At 41.6% G+C, this 12,839-nt stretch overlaps 1 protein-coding gene across 5 annotated transcripts in view; it reads left to right on the top strand.

Annotated features, from left to right (window-relative positions):
- The window catches only part of HMGXB4 (HMG-box containing 4), a 74,145-nt gene that overhangs the window by 51,173 nt on the left and 10,133 nt on the right, over positions 1-12,839 (top strand). For all 5 annotated transcript variants that reach the window (XM_040359556.1, XM_040359553.1, XM_040359555.1 and 2 more), the window contains one exon: positions 8,744-8,866. In XM_040359556.1, coding sequence (XP_040215490.1) covers positions 8,744-8,866 — 123 coding nt within the window. The remainder of the gene's footprint in view (positions 1-8,743; positions 8,867-12,839) is intronic.

Here is a 12,839-nt window from a genome sequence, read left to right on the forward strand (position 1 = left end):
TTGAGGAGAATCTAGCTCTTAAAGCCCTAAAAAATAATGCTGATATTATTATTAAACAGGCGGACAAAGGGGGAAGTATAGTGATCCAAAATAGGATAGACTACTTGAAGGAGGCTAGTCGTCTTTTAGCGGACACTGATACCTATCTTAAATTATCCAAAGACCCCCTCCCGGAGTACCAGCAGCTACTAAAAACCCTCATATATACAGCATGGGGAAACGGTGTGCTTACGAAGAGAGAGAGGCAATTTTTTCTCCCGTTCGAATGCAGCACCCCACATTTTTATTTCTTACCTAAAATTCATAAATCACTTGTAGATCCCCCGGGCCGCCCAATTATAGCCAGTACGAATAGTTTTCTTTGTGGTCTTTCCATGTATATTGACCACATGTTACAACCCCTTGTTCTCCAACTGCCATCATATATAAAAGACTCCAAAGAAGTTATAGACGCTCTCCAACACTACAGATGGGAACCAGGATATTTTTGGGCTTCCCTGGATGTAGCGTCGCTCTATACCTCTATTCCTCATGAGGTTGGAATTAGAGCGGTTCAATACTTCTTAAATAAGAGTGGAGACTTCAATTCTCTCCAGTCTCAGTTTTTACTGGAGTCAGTTGAGTTTTGTTTAAAGCACAACTACTTCACGTTTTGCGAGCAGTTTTATTTACAATTAAAGGGGACTGCGATGGGAGCTAATTATGCACCTGTATATGCCAACCTAACCATGGGTCAATGGGAAGATGAAAACATCTGGCAGAATAATCCCTTCGCAGAATTCATAGTTTACTTCGGGCGTTATATTGATGACGTGATTTTAATTTGGAGTGGGACCATGGAGACTTTCCTTTCTTTTGTTCTATATTGTAATTCTAACACTTTTAATCTAACTTTCACATACGTCATAGATCCCCATGAATTAGTCTTTCTGGACCTAGTGGTAACACACGAACAAGATAAAATAATAACTAAAAATCACAATAAGCCAACTAATGGCAACTCGTATCTTCACTACGATAGCTGCCATCATCCTGTTTGTAAGAAGAATATTCCAAAAGGACAATTCAATAGACTGAAAAGGAACTGTACCCAGGATGAGGAATATATTGAACAGAGTATTCTAATGCAAAAGAAATTTGAGGAAAAATGTTATCCTGAGAACTTAGTCAATGAAGCTTTTTCTTCTTTTCTAAAACCACCTGAGGCAACACTGACCAAAAAACATCCAGTCAATGAGAATACCACAAGATTTGTGACTACCTATAATGATTGCTATAAATCAGTGGCTGACATTATTAAGAAACATTTTAAAATATTGCATTTAGATCAAAGATTGGCTCCAATACTTCCAGCCACCCCGCAGGTTACTTTTCGAAGGGCCCGTACAATTAAAAATATTTTAGCACCGAGCAAAATTCAAAAGAAACCATCAGGCTCCCCCTTGGATATTAGAAGCTATTTTAATGACCGTAAAGGGATTTTTCAGTGCAAAAAACGGGCGTGTCTGACGTGCCAATTTATCACCCATGGCACAGATAAAATACACTTACCTTCTGGAAAATTACTAAACATTAAACATTTTGTAACTTGCTCTACAGAATTCGTAGTCTATGTTTTACGGTGTTCCTGTGGCCTCTTTTATGTAGGCCGAACTATTAGGGCACTACGAGCCAGAATCGGGGATCACCGTCGCCTAATTAAAAAGGGATGTACAGAACATAGTGTTCCCCGGCATTTTAATCTTTGTCATAACAAGGACTTCAAACACCTAGAAGTCTTTGTGATAGAGCACATTCCAAAAGGAACCCTGACCGCTAATGAAAGATTCTCCCTTCTGTGTAGAAGGGAGGTCTTTTGGATACATAGATTTGATTGTTTGGCACCCAAGGGGTTAAATGAGGAAATTGAGGTCAATGTTCTCATCTAATCAAAAAATTATCTTCTTTCTGACTTTTTAATCATATGTTTATTCTACTGAATATTTTAGCAATATATTTTATGTTCTACCACTAGAGGGCAGTATAGTAACGGAGTGCTCCTATATAGGTATGTTGGTACCATATATAATGAGAGTGTGTATTATTTTACACAGAGACAAAAATAGCATTGTCTTTTTACATTCATGATTTTAAAAGTATATGAGAATAATAATTTTTTAAAATTGTAAATATTGATGTAAATTGTGTGTGTATGCTTATATTTGATTTTTGTTATGTTATGTTCTTGTCAAGGGTTAAAACTCTCGGTTTTGATACATCATTTCCTGTTCCCCTCCCCTTCATTAAAATCCTCCCCTTTTTTAGTCTATATAAATATATTTTCAATTTTGAGTCCTAATGACTGTGACAAAGCCCTGGATAGGGCGAAACGCGTAGTCTGGGACTGTTTCAAAACCCCTCTTTTATTTTGGAAGACCTAAGTCAGTAATATCAAGAAAAGATTTTCATTTATAATCGCCATTTACAATTTTTTTTTCCTCAATGCAATTTGCACTTTGTCCACTGGAGGGCGCCTAACATTCGGCTGAACTTTTCTCTGCCTGCTTGTCAGCACGTTCCAACAGGAAGATTGTCTCTCCATGGCTGTCATCTCTGTGCTGCGCTCCTAGCAGCTGCAAACACTGAGGCTGGAGCACGTTTGGACGCATACAGGAAAAATGTACAGGAGCCCAGATGCCAGATAGTAACTAGGAAGTGACATCAAACGCCATAGTGACGTCCTGGGTAATGTACTCCAATTACAATCAGCACGGTTGTTTTCTATGAATGCAGCTGGAAACAAAATTGCAAAACTTTAACCCTTGAAGCCCTGAAAGATTGTGTGTGTTTTCATGCAGGCACTGGGAACATTTTTTTGCGTTGTGCTGTATACATTTGTTTATCTTTTCTACATAAAGAACTGGTTCTTCCGAACAAACTAAGATCTACTGAATGTTATTCCTCACAAACATTATGTGGAATTAGAGTGGTAAACCTTTATGAGCGCAGGAATCCTTTTTGTTGTAACTGTATTTTGGTGGTGCTTCTAGGTACCTGGATTTCTGCAGCACGGATCGTTTACAGCCCATACGAGGGTCTTAAATATTATATTGGACTATAGTGTTAACCCATAGAGCGCCAGTGAATCTTTTTTGTATCGGTGTGATCATTGTCAAAGATCCTTTTCATAAAGGCAATGAAATGGTCCTTCATTTCAGGCCTGTTCTTTAGTGTTCGCTGAAGTGAGTTGAATCTGGAGAGAGCCTGCTAACGATTGGTTGGGAGTTTAACCCTTGCAGCAGGAAGAGGTAATGGTGCAACCCAGCTGTAAGGCCCTGTACACACGAGAGGATATCTGATGGAAACGGTCCACCCGACCGTTTCCATCGGACATTTCTCCTTTCGGGATTTTGATCTGATGGCTTGTACACACCATCAGATCAAAATCCCCACGGAAAACATCCGCGGTGACGTGGCCGCGCCGTCGCCGCGGCGACGTGCGCGACCCTGGAAGGTAAATACTTCCACGCATGCGTCGAATCATTTCGACGCATGCGAGGGATGGGGATCGGACGGACTTATCCGGTGAGTCTGTACAGACGACCGGATAAGTCCGAAGGACAGGTTTCCAGCGGATAGATTTCTTATCATGCTAAGAAATTTTTATCGGCTGGACAAATGTCCGCTGGAAAATGTCCGCTCGGGCCTACACACGACCGGATCTGTCTGCTGGAACTGATCCGCGGATAAATCCCAGCGGACAGATCCGGTCGTGTGTACGGGGCCTTAGACTCATCCTGGAAGAATTGTTTGTCCATTATTTTGATGAACTCTCTGTCTTCAACTGACAAGGCTATTTTGTTGTCATCGCTAGTAGTACAAAACACTGTGGTACCTAGGTTGTCATCACAGGATAGGAGTGACGTCAGGTACTTGGATGATGTCCAGAGTCTTCTCTTTTACTTCATAATGGCGGGGGCACTGTTTGAAGTTGAATGCACGTCCATTTCCTAACGTGTACGCTTTGAAAGAGTGGATCTCGAATGACGTACGCATTCTATCCAAGCATACGTTGCCCGTGATTACCCAGCCTAGATCAAATTTTTGTGCGTAAGGGGCATTATCAGATCCGTTGCACTGCTTGCGTACTTTGTTCTCTGAGAATGTCTCTTCCTAGCAAGATCAAGATTTCAGTGTTCATGTCCATTGCAGAAATCTCATTAACAAGGTGCCTTAGGGTGAGGATGGTGATATGCCACCTCTGGAGTAGGAATTTCTTCCCTTTCGTCTGGTTTCTGGTCACACTCAACTAATGTTGGTAGGGGTATGCCCTCATTCCTTATTGATATGCGAGACCATGAACTCATCGGCCCTTCTGCCGAAGGTCTCTTCACGGCCAGAACAGGTTCTGAGAGTATACGGTGATGCATGTCCATCTATACCAAAGTTCTCAAAGAATTTAGGCTTAACCAGGGATCTGTTGCTCTGTTCATCTATTATGGCATACATCCTAATAGCTTCCTCAGGTTGGCCCTTTGGGTATATCTTAACTAGGTATATCTTAGCACAGCATTTGTAATCTAAGTTTTCCACAGACTTCTGTGCATAAAGAGGAAACATTAGCTGTGACTGGAGCATGACCTTGTTGCTCTCCGCCATGATTTCAGACAGGGTTGGAGGTAGGAGGCTGCTGTGAATTGTCTGAGGGTGAGCCCGGATGTATAGCTGTAACATGTCTGTCGCTACTGCATTCTGTGCACTTAATGACAACTTTACAGTCTTTAGCAAAATGTCAATAACAAGTACAGCACTAGCATATTCCAAGTTTCTGAAGAATCTACCTGCGCTCTTGTAACGTCTTTGCCCTAAGCCCACAACATTTCCTTAGTGGGTGAGGCTTCTTGTGAATAGGGCACTGATGATTAGGGTCTTTATCTCTGTCACCCGAATCGCTCTGGTGAGCAGGAGAGGATACGGGTGGTGTGATGTCTGTCTTTTTAACAGATATTGCTCTGTTAAAGTCTCTACACTTCGCTACTGTGTTGTCATACCTTGATGATGATGATGATGAAGCAGGCAAGTTGGGTTCACTGAAGCTGAGATTGTTTCTCGTCCAGGCTTGAGCACTGATGAACCTACAAAAATTTACTGTAAAAATGTAATGTACTTTGAGCCCTGTTGTGCCTATTTCTCTTGCAGGCCGTATGGCAGTTTAGACCAGGGGTCCTCAAACTTTTTAAACAGGGGGCCACTTCACGGTCCCTCAGACTGTTGGGGGGCCGGACTATAGTTTGAAAAAAATATAAACTAATTCCTTTGCACACTGCACATATTTTTTTTGTAGTGCACAAAAAACTGTTAATAAACATAAACTTATTAGTATTTCACAGACTTCTCTCCATCACAGATCCCTCCATCAGACTCTTCTCCATCACAGATCCCCTCCCATCACAAACCCCCCCCCCCCCCCCCCCCCATCACAGACTCCTCTCCATCACAAAGCTCCCCCAATCACAGAGCCCCCATCACAGATCGCTCCCACCACAGACTCCCCCATTACAAAGCCCCCCCATCACAGATCCCCCAATCATAAAGCCCCATCACAGATCTCCCCCTCAATCGCAAAGCCCCCCAATCACAGATCACCCCCATCACAGATCCTCCCAATCACAGAGTTCCCCATCACAGATCCCTCCAGCGATTTTGCTGTCCCTTCCATAAGATCGCAGCACTTCCCCTCCACAGCACTCCCCTACCTTATTCAGACAAGACCAATTGTTACCAATTGTTTTCTTGGTGACTATGGTCCCCACTGCCAAGATTTCCCCACGTAGTTCCCGGCTGATTCCTCACCATTCTCATGATCATTGAAACTCCACAAGGTGAGATATTGCTTGGAGCCCCAGACCGAGGGAGATTGACAGTTATTTTGTGTTTCCGTTTGTGACTAATTCAACCAACTGTTGTCACACTCTCACCAAGCTGCTTGGCAATGGTCTTGTAGCCCAGCTTGGCAATGGTCTTGTAGCCCATTCCAGCTCTTAGCAAGTCTACAATCTCATCCCTGACATCCTTGGACAGCTCTTTGGTCTTGGCCATGGTGGAGAATATTGGAATCTGATTGATTGATGGATTGCTTCTTTGGATAGGTGTCTTTTATACAGGTAACAAGCTGAGATTAGGAGCACTCCCTTTAAGAGGGTGCTTCTAATCTCAGCTTGTTACCTGTATAGAAGACACCTGGGAGCAAGAAATCTTGCTGATTGATAGGTGATCAAATACTTGTTTCACTCATTTAAAATGCAAATCAATTTATAACTTTAAAATAATAAAATAAACCCACCATTAAAATTAAAGACTGATCATTTCTTTGTCAGTGGGCAAACGTACAAAATCAACAGGGGATACTTTTTTCCTGTGAGTTTCCATCTGACAAGATTTCACAATCTGACAAATAAATATTTGGTAGAATGAAATTATGATTTGTACCACATATGATATAGACATGATATAGATCTTACGGTATGTTTATTTCTTCCTGTCTTTATCCTATCTTTCTAGACCTTGTGATATAGGCATGTTTTGGTGTTCCTGGGTATGGCACAGATATGAGATTTAAGTATGACCATTTTTGTTACATACTGTATACTAGAGCTGCATGATCGTTAAAAATCACGATCTCAATTCAACCCCCCTCACCATCTTAATCCAGCATTTCTATAATTCTTTGTAATTGATGCAGAGCTGTTCTCCGCTTTATCAACATTGCTCAGCGCTGAGAGATACGGTAACTACAAACAATGTTTCATTTGGGATTAACTTTGGTCTGTAAATGGGGTCTGTTTAACCACTAAAAGAGGAACTGCAGTCTGCTCACATAATTTGTAATAAAAACATCTTTGCCATTCTGAAGCTTCCCTCCAACCACTTTGCATATTATTTTATATATACTGTGATTCTGGAATTTCCAAATATGCTGCAGAAATCTCCATCCACTGAGTCTGGCTGCATCCATTTTAACTGTGAGCAGCTGAAGCTGCTGCCTTTTCACTTCCTGGATTTACACAGAGGCAGCTCTCATTGGCCCTCTTATGACTCATCCTCCCTCCCTGGCAAACTCTCATTAGAGTGAGAGAGAGCTGTGCATGATGTCATAAGCCTAGGCTTTTTACCAGACAAACAGAAATTGGGCTGTATAAGGTGTTAACTGGCAAAAAAAAAAAAAATGTTTTACTATCCAAAGTTAAAGGGGTTGTAAAGGTAAAAGTTGTTTTACCTTAATGCATCCTATGCATTAAGGTAAAAAAACATCTGACAGCTATGCCGCCCCCTCCCCCCCCGAGCCCCCGTTTTACTTACCTCACCGTTTGAAAGTCCTGGGCGCGTGCTTGTCATCTTGTTCGGGTCCCAGCCTGGCCGTTGATTGGCTGGGCGGATTGATAGCAGCGCAGCCATTGGCTGGCGCTGCTGTCAATCACAGCGGATGATGCGGGGGGACGGGGCCGAGTGATACAGTCGGCGGCTATGGCCGCCGATGTATCACGGGAGCGCGCTCGCAAAAGCTTTCCACCATGCGAGGGAGCTCGCATGAACGTGGAAAGCTTTTGCGAGGAGGAGCCGAGACTGCTGCCGAGGGACCCCAGAAGACACGGATCCGGGTCACTCTGTGCAAAACGAACTGCACAGCAGAGGTAAGTATAACATGTTTGTTATTTAAAAAAAAAAAAAAAAAATCTGCCTTTAGTGTCCCTTTAAAACAACAAGGGCAGAAGATTTAATAGATGGAGAAAGTTAAAAAAAGACTTGGCCCCCATTCACACTTGTACGACTTGTCCTACAACTTGGGGCTACAAAGTCGCATGACAAGTCGTTCCCCATAATTTTCAATGACAACCATTTACATTAGTACGACTTCAAAGTTCAGGTTCATAGACCTCAATTCTCCCTGAAATTGCGGCAAAATAGCGCAACTTTAAAGTAGCGGTAGTGTGAAAGGAGCCCAAGTACACATTGATCTGCAACAAGCGCTCCTATTTCAGCCCCTGGATTGTCACTGATAGCCAGCGGTTCTTCACTGATTCCTGGTTCCATTTTAAAACGGCTCTGGTACAAACAGCCACATTTTTAAAATGGCATTATTTAAAATGACGTAATGGCCTCAGTGGTTACAATTAGGAAAAACTGAATACAAAGAGGAATTGCTTGTTCCTTTTTTTTGTGTTGTAACTAATTCAGTCTCTGAACTACGTGGTAGAAATAGGTTTGATGGATTGATAAAGGGGGTCGTTTTTCCTCTCAAATATTGCTATACCTTGTTCTCTCGTTCTATCCTCCTTGCTACAGTGTTGGTATTGCTTGTAAAAGAAATGTATTCTGTGAATGTACTTTAAACTTTGACACGCTTTGTGTTCTGTGACTCACTGTTACCATTATTACTATTATGCTTTGCTTGTCTCTGGATTATTTTGCTTGTTGATATACTGCATATTTTAAATGTTTACATTACAGAATTTTATATGTGAACACTTTTTCCTACTTTTCTTTATAAAAGTAATTTTAAACTTTTCTGTTTGATAGAAGGGGGAGGTCCATGTCTGACTTTTCTAGCAGAGTTGAAATTTACATCTATAAAGGTCTATGTTGGCTTCCCTAAGGGCCTGCATGTAATCATTTATGATAACAGATTATGACTTTGAATGTAAGAATTGTTTATTAAACTTTATTCTGTCCTAGCCTCAGTTATCTCACTTTTTTCATTTTTAAGGGCATGGTTGCTGTATCTGGTAGTCTCTCTGTACTTCTGGACTCTGTGCTTTGTGCCCTGGGTCCCTTGGTCTGTCTTACAAGCCACATTCCACAGCTGAATGCATGTCCCAAGCAAGTTTTGGTAAGTGCTTTTTATATTCCTTTTTATTCATAATGATGTTACTGGGGATTTCCTAGGAAAATAGAAATCCCACACATCCAGTTTGTATTGCTGAGGGGTCCCCAACTCCCACATATTGCTGCTATTTGGGGGCTGTAAAAACAGTTGGTTGAGCCACAGTTTATTTGCACCCTGCCGTCCCCTCATTTGAACGCAGAGGCTGGAGGGGATAGTACACATGCTGCAATGCTTTGCAGTGAGAATTATACCCCCTGACGGTTTCGGCCACGTTAATGTATACAATGCATGTGGTTGTGGTGCATGATTTAAGGAGTTAGAAGAGGCATTGAGGGGGTGACATAATGCCTGCCAGCAATCAGTTAAACACCCCTCTGAAAAGCAATCCGCTGCAGATGTAAACACGCTCTTTGTGTCAGGGAATGACAACCACACAGAATACATGTATGTGGCATCTAGGAAGTGGACTTTTTTCCTGTGCGCTGCATATATGCAGTCCTGTGTTTGTCCTGGAAGCGTGTTTCTTGATCGCGTTCTCCCAGAGAAAGATTGCGATAGAGTCCATATTCTGTATAAATCTTTTTATTAAGATTTTAGGCAACAATAAAAACCATTATAAAGTAGCGAAATTAAAGCGGATGTGCCATGGGAACAAAATATTAAAAGCCAGCAGCTACAAATACTGCAGCTGCTGACTTTTAATATTAGGACACTTACCTGTCCTGGAGTCCAGCGCCGATCGCAGCAGAGGACGAGCGATCGCTCGTCTCTCTGCTGCTCCCCCCGCCATCCACGCTGAGGGAACCAGGAAGTGAAGCGCTGCGGCTTCACTGCCCGGTTCCCTACGGCGCATGCGCGAGTCGCGCTGCGCCCGCCGATTGGCTCACACGCTGTGTGCTGTGAGCCGAGTGTTCCCAGCACACAACGGGCGATAGACGGGATGTGACGGAATGCCCGTCTTTTGCCCGTAGCGTGTGGCCGGAAGTGGGTGCAAATACCTGTCTTTAGACAGGTATCTGCACCCCCCTCCCCCTGAAAGGTGTCAAATGTGACACCGGAGGGGGGGAGGGTTCCGATCAGCGGGACTCCACTTTAGGGTGGAGAACCGCTTTAAGTACAAAAAAGGAACTGTCATCATAGTCAATATACAAGAAAATGGCGACAATAACATAAATGAAGCAAGGTGGGTTCTTTTTTTAAGGTTGTTGAAAGAAACAGATTTTGTACTTATTTTTTTAATTTGTAATCTTTCATTAAAGGGTCACTAAAGGAAAAAAATGTTTTTGCTGAAATGACTGTTCACAAGGTATAGAGACATAAAAGTTAACTGATTCCTTTTAAAAATGATTACAAATAGATACAAATCAATCCTATAATGTGCCTGCAGGTTAGTTTCACTTTTAAACTGGTTTCATGTTCCTGTGAACTAGAGAGACACACAGAACAAAAATAAACAAATCCAGGGCAGTGTTTTGTTTTTAAAATGAATCTGATTGGTTCTGTTAAGTTATAGACACACAGTAATGACAGCGTAGACCACAGTGAAAAGCTCCCAGTATTGTGGTTATAAGGAGCCAGTCAAGCAGGAAGTGTGGAGATCGCAGCAGAATTACAGCAACTTCAAAGCATAAACGAACAATAAGGACATGAAACCAGTACTGCAGTAAGGTAAAGGAAGCTATTTAGCTAAAAAAAAAAAATTCCTTTAGTGATCCTTTAATGAATGCAGGGTCATGAGTAATACTGAGATAACTAGGTTACCCTGCTGCCTACAGGAGAATTGGATGCTGGCAAACAAAAAATCTGTAAACTAGCCAGGTATAATTACACCCCCCCCCCCCCCAAACACACACTCCTCATGTTCCAGTTTCTTGCTGGTGTCCTAGCAGAATGTATGTATTTTTTGTTTTTCATAGAAAATTAACCCCATGATAGTTTAATTATATCAAGATTATTGTTCTGCAGCAATGTCAGGTTTTATGAACAATCACTGCCATGGTAGCTGACTCAGAACACCGGGGCCGCAGGTGTAGTTCCATCCCTTCTCTTCCAGAGTCTGTCTTTGACATACCGGCAGATGTTTCTGAGGATGAAGAGAATTGTAACCTATAATTTTTGGATCAGTTTATACCTGAGAAGGTTCTGTTTTCTGACATCCCAGGCTTAAAGATATGAATATGGAACAGTCTGCATCTGCGTTCTCTAAACTTGGCAGTCTGGACTTTCTTAAACGTCCCCAACCAGTCAAAACATTCTCAGTATACTCACTACTACAAACTGTTTTGTTTGGTGACTGGTGTAATTCTGTTAAGGGGGATTTTAATAATTGCGGTCTTGTTTCTGTCACGGACATTCCAATTTTAACAATTAAGTTTAAGGATCTGTTGACAAGAGCCTGGAAAACCTTTCTAATTCTATATTCCCACTGGCAGACCCTGCCTTGGTTGCATGTTCATTATTCAAACCTATTCAAACCTTGAAAGTATGGACCGTGGGGAGGTCCGAAATTCCGACAGCAAAAGTCCGATGTGAGCTTTTGAACAGAAATTCCTAAATACAATTTATTAACACTTTACGTAACAATAAGAAAACCGCCAATATTTATTTTAGCATGTGACCGTATTTACTGGCCCCCTTGATGACAGCTCGCTGACTGACAGCACGGTTTACAACAGGGAAAACAGAGCTTGTTTCTTTCAAACCCGTTAAGGTAAAATATAGTTAAGGGGTCGGATTTACCACACAGATCCAATTTTATAAAATGCTTCCATGCATGCCTAGCCATTAAAAGGTATGGGGACAAAATAAAGAGTAATGCCCCGTACACACAATCGGAAATTCCGACAGCAAAAGTCCCATGTGAGCTTTTGAACGGAAATTCTGACCGTGTGTATGCTCCATCGGACTTTTGCTGTCGCAATGTCCGCCAACAAAAGATTGAGAGCTGGTTTTCAAATTTTCAGATGGAAAAAATTCTATTTGGAAAATCCGATCGTCTGTAGCAATTCCGAAGACCAAAATTTCCGACGCATGCTCCGAAACAATTCGATGCATGCTCTGAAGCATTGAACTTTATTTTTTCGGCTTGTCGTAAAGTTTTATGTCACCGCGTTCTTGACGGTCGAAAATTGTGTGACCATGTGTATGCAAGCCAAGCTTGAGACGGAAAATCCGATTGTGTGTACCGGGCATAAGGCACTTGTGTTGATCCTAATGGATCATTCGGTCTTGAAACAATTAGAATTCATATCTAATTAAGACTTAACCAGTTCTTGGGACAGCCAATCATATTCACATCCAAGTTTTTTAGTAAAATCAAAGGATTGGGTGGGAAATCCCTCCCATCTGTTGGATAGGATTTTAAAGGATATGAGGTTGTCACCAAGGTGAGCGCCAAGACACAAATTGTATTCACAAATGCATTTTATTATAATATAAACATCAATAAAACTGTCATACAAACACATTCATGTGTGGTTAACATGTGGCACATGGCCTAGGTACTTGTTCCTAATCAACAAGGAAATTCTTGAGCACAGAGTTGTCCAACACGTTTCGCAGAGCTCGATCTCCGCTTTTTCAGGGAAACTTTCTATGCATCTGAGTTTTAAATTCAAAGAAATATAATTACAATCACACATATAGTATTTATAATTTTACAATAACAAAAATAATTCTAAATAAATTACTACATCAATATTGTGCTTGCCAATTTCCTTACACATTAGTCATACATCATTTCCAACATTGAAAAAGGCCAAACCAGGCCCCCAACCCTATGTTCCATGGTGTCAGAACCTATAGGAATAGTCTGGCAGACACTGGACCACACCTTAGATAGATTCAGGCAGATAACATTGGCAAGTCTAGGATATTGAATAACAGGGTACCTGTCTCAGCAATTATAGCATAACTGTAATAACATTCATACAGCATGTGAAACCAGCCTACATAGACCTTCATTTAAATCCGTAAT

The sequence above is a fragment of the Rana temporaria genome, chromosome 7 (assembly GCF_905171775.1).
Source record: "Rana temporaria chromosome 7, aRanTem1.1, whole genome shotgun sequence".
In the NCBI taxonomy this organism is placed as follows: Eukaryota; Metazoa; Chordata; class Amphibia; order Anura; family Ranidae; genus Rana; species Rana temporaria.